Genomic DNA, 2,154 nt, shown 5'->3' with positions numbered 1-2,154 from the left:
TGAATGGTTTGTAATATAAAGCGAGAGAGGTGGCTGTTGTCAGTAGTTTTACATCTGTATAATAGACAGATTACTAGAAAGTGGGCGGTCCCTATTACACGCTTCTACAATCTGATAAGCTAATCGCTGAGCTGTCTACTACATCGTTTACATCACGTGATCTTATACTTGTCATATTGACAGACGGTTCAGAATTTCTTCTCAAAAACCAATGTGCTTTGCTAACTTTACTTTTCTTTACATGTGTGTGGTCATTTAAACTTTAAACATTTACCGTGAGTGGTCAGTTTTAAGTTTGACAGAATCAAAAGTCAACTTGAGAATCTCCAGTATTTAAAACGTTGTGTATATAGAACGCAAGGACTTTGAGATAATCTTATGAATTCGCTTGTGTTTAAACGTTCAATTCGAGATTATATAGGCGTAGTGTTTCTATAATAACTTTGATTTTCTAATTATCTCTTCAGACTGAGATGCGATTCGATATGGAGAGATGTGTGACCAACCTACCGGGTGATATCCCTGATAATCAAGATTACCTCGATCTTAGAAAACAACAGATGACGGCATCACCACCGGGTTCCAGCCTCTTATCTCCTACTGATACATACCGAGAGGATATGTGTTCAAATTCAGACATGATGCTACCTCAAGACTCTTCATTTGATGATTGCAGTGATGATGAACCTTTGGATGTGGATTCCCCACCACCGTCTCCGATCCCCTCTCCGAATGGAGGTAGTGATGGAGAAGTGACGGACAAGGACAAATCTCTGGATTCCAGTGCTAATAATGACTCTCCGGTGAAATGTGACGGACAGGACCCTGACGGAATGAAGAAAAAACATAACATAGTGAAACCGCCATATTCATATATCGCTTTAATAACCATGTCAATTTTACAATCGCCAAGGAAAAGATTAACTTTATCAGGTATTTGTGAATTTATTATGACCAGATTTCCATATTACCGTGAAAAATTTCCAGCATGGCAGAATAGTATACGTCACAATCTGTCTCTAAATGACTGTTTTATCAAAATTCCACGAGAACCAGGAAATCCTGGAAAAGGTAATTATTGGAGTTTGGACCCCCGCAGTGAAGATATGTTTGATAATGGTAGTTTTTTAAGAAGACGTAAGAGATATAAGCGACATCTTGATATGCCACATGGGGCTTTCATGTCACCAGCAGATTCTTATTTACATCACCATGGTTTGTTAACAGCTCATAATCCACAGTTATCTTTTGGTGGTGGTACAGGTATGATGCCATACCCTTATATGTCACCCTTTAGTCACCATTTTCCCTTCTTACATGGAGATTACAACCGAACAGCTCAGGCCGCCTCTCATCCTAGTCTACATGGTTTACCTCAAACCAATTTCCAGGGCATTAATACAACCAATTACATCAACAGTCAATTACAAACATTGGAAAAAGTTGTGCTACAACAGCAACAACAACAACAGCAACAACAGCAACAACAGCAACAACAACAACAACAACAACAACAGCAACAACAACAAGAAAAGAAAGAGAAAGTCAAATCCAATTCCCCTCAACCTAAACCAGGATTTTTTATTGATAGTTTAATAGGCAATACATCATCTAGTTCTGGTAGTTCTACTAAAACGACATCAACAACATCATTACCACCATCAACAACAGCACCAACAACATCATCATTACCAACCCCATTTAGACCATCATTAGCTACTGTGTTACCTAGTTTAGGGCTTCCGTCGTCGTTGGGTGCTCTACGTCCCGGTCTAGTTGACTTTCCCAGAGCGGGTTCTAGTGCTTTTACCTCACCTTTGGGTGTTTCGGGACTTTCACCTTTGGACATTGAAAAATATCGTCAATACGTTCAGGCCTGTTCAATACCAACATGGCCTCGCTGATGCGAACATGACAAATTGTGAACAGATTTCAATGATCTCAAAAAGTGAACGAAATAGCGACGTTATCGGTGAGTGAACTCTGGTGGAACCCCAGAATGGGCAGTGGTCAAACTTATTGCGGAAATTGCGTATGGACATAAGTATGCTACAATAGGACTGAATGAAAGAACTGATAATGTCTTACATTCCCTTTATAATATTGTGTGTGAAACAAGGTTCGTCTAGTTGTACAAACTTAGCTAGGCTATAA

At 39.4% G+C, this 2,154-nt stretch overlaps 1 protein-coding gene across 1 annotated transcript; it reads left to right on the top strand.

Annotated features, from left to right (window-relative positions):
• Positions 1–833: 833 nt before the first annotated feature.
• LOTGIDRAFT_137594 (hypothetical protein) lies at positions 834–1,154 on the top strand (the record flags this gene model as incomplete). Its single annotated transcript, XM_009047729.1, has 1 exon — positions 834–1,154. A coding segment is annotated over one exon (321 nt), but the record flags the coding sequence as incomplete, so codon positions are not given.
• Between the last annotated feature and the right edge of the window lie 1,000 nt (positions 1,155–2,154).

Source organism: Lottia gigantea (genome assembly GCF_000327385.1).
Source record: "Lottia gigantea unplaced genomic scaffold LOTGIsca_116, whole genome shotgun sequence".
Classification (NCBI taxonomy): Eukaryota; Metazoa; Mollusca; class Gastropoda; family Lottiidae; genus Lottia; species Lottia gigantea.
Note: the sequence above shows the minus strand (reverse complement) of the source record. Positions and strands in the feature narration are given on the sequence as shown.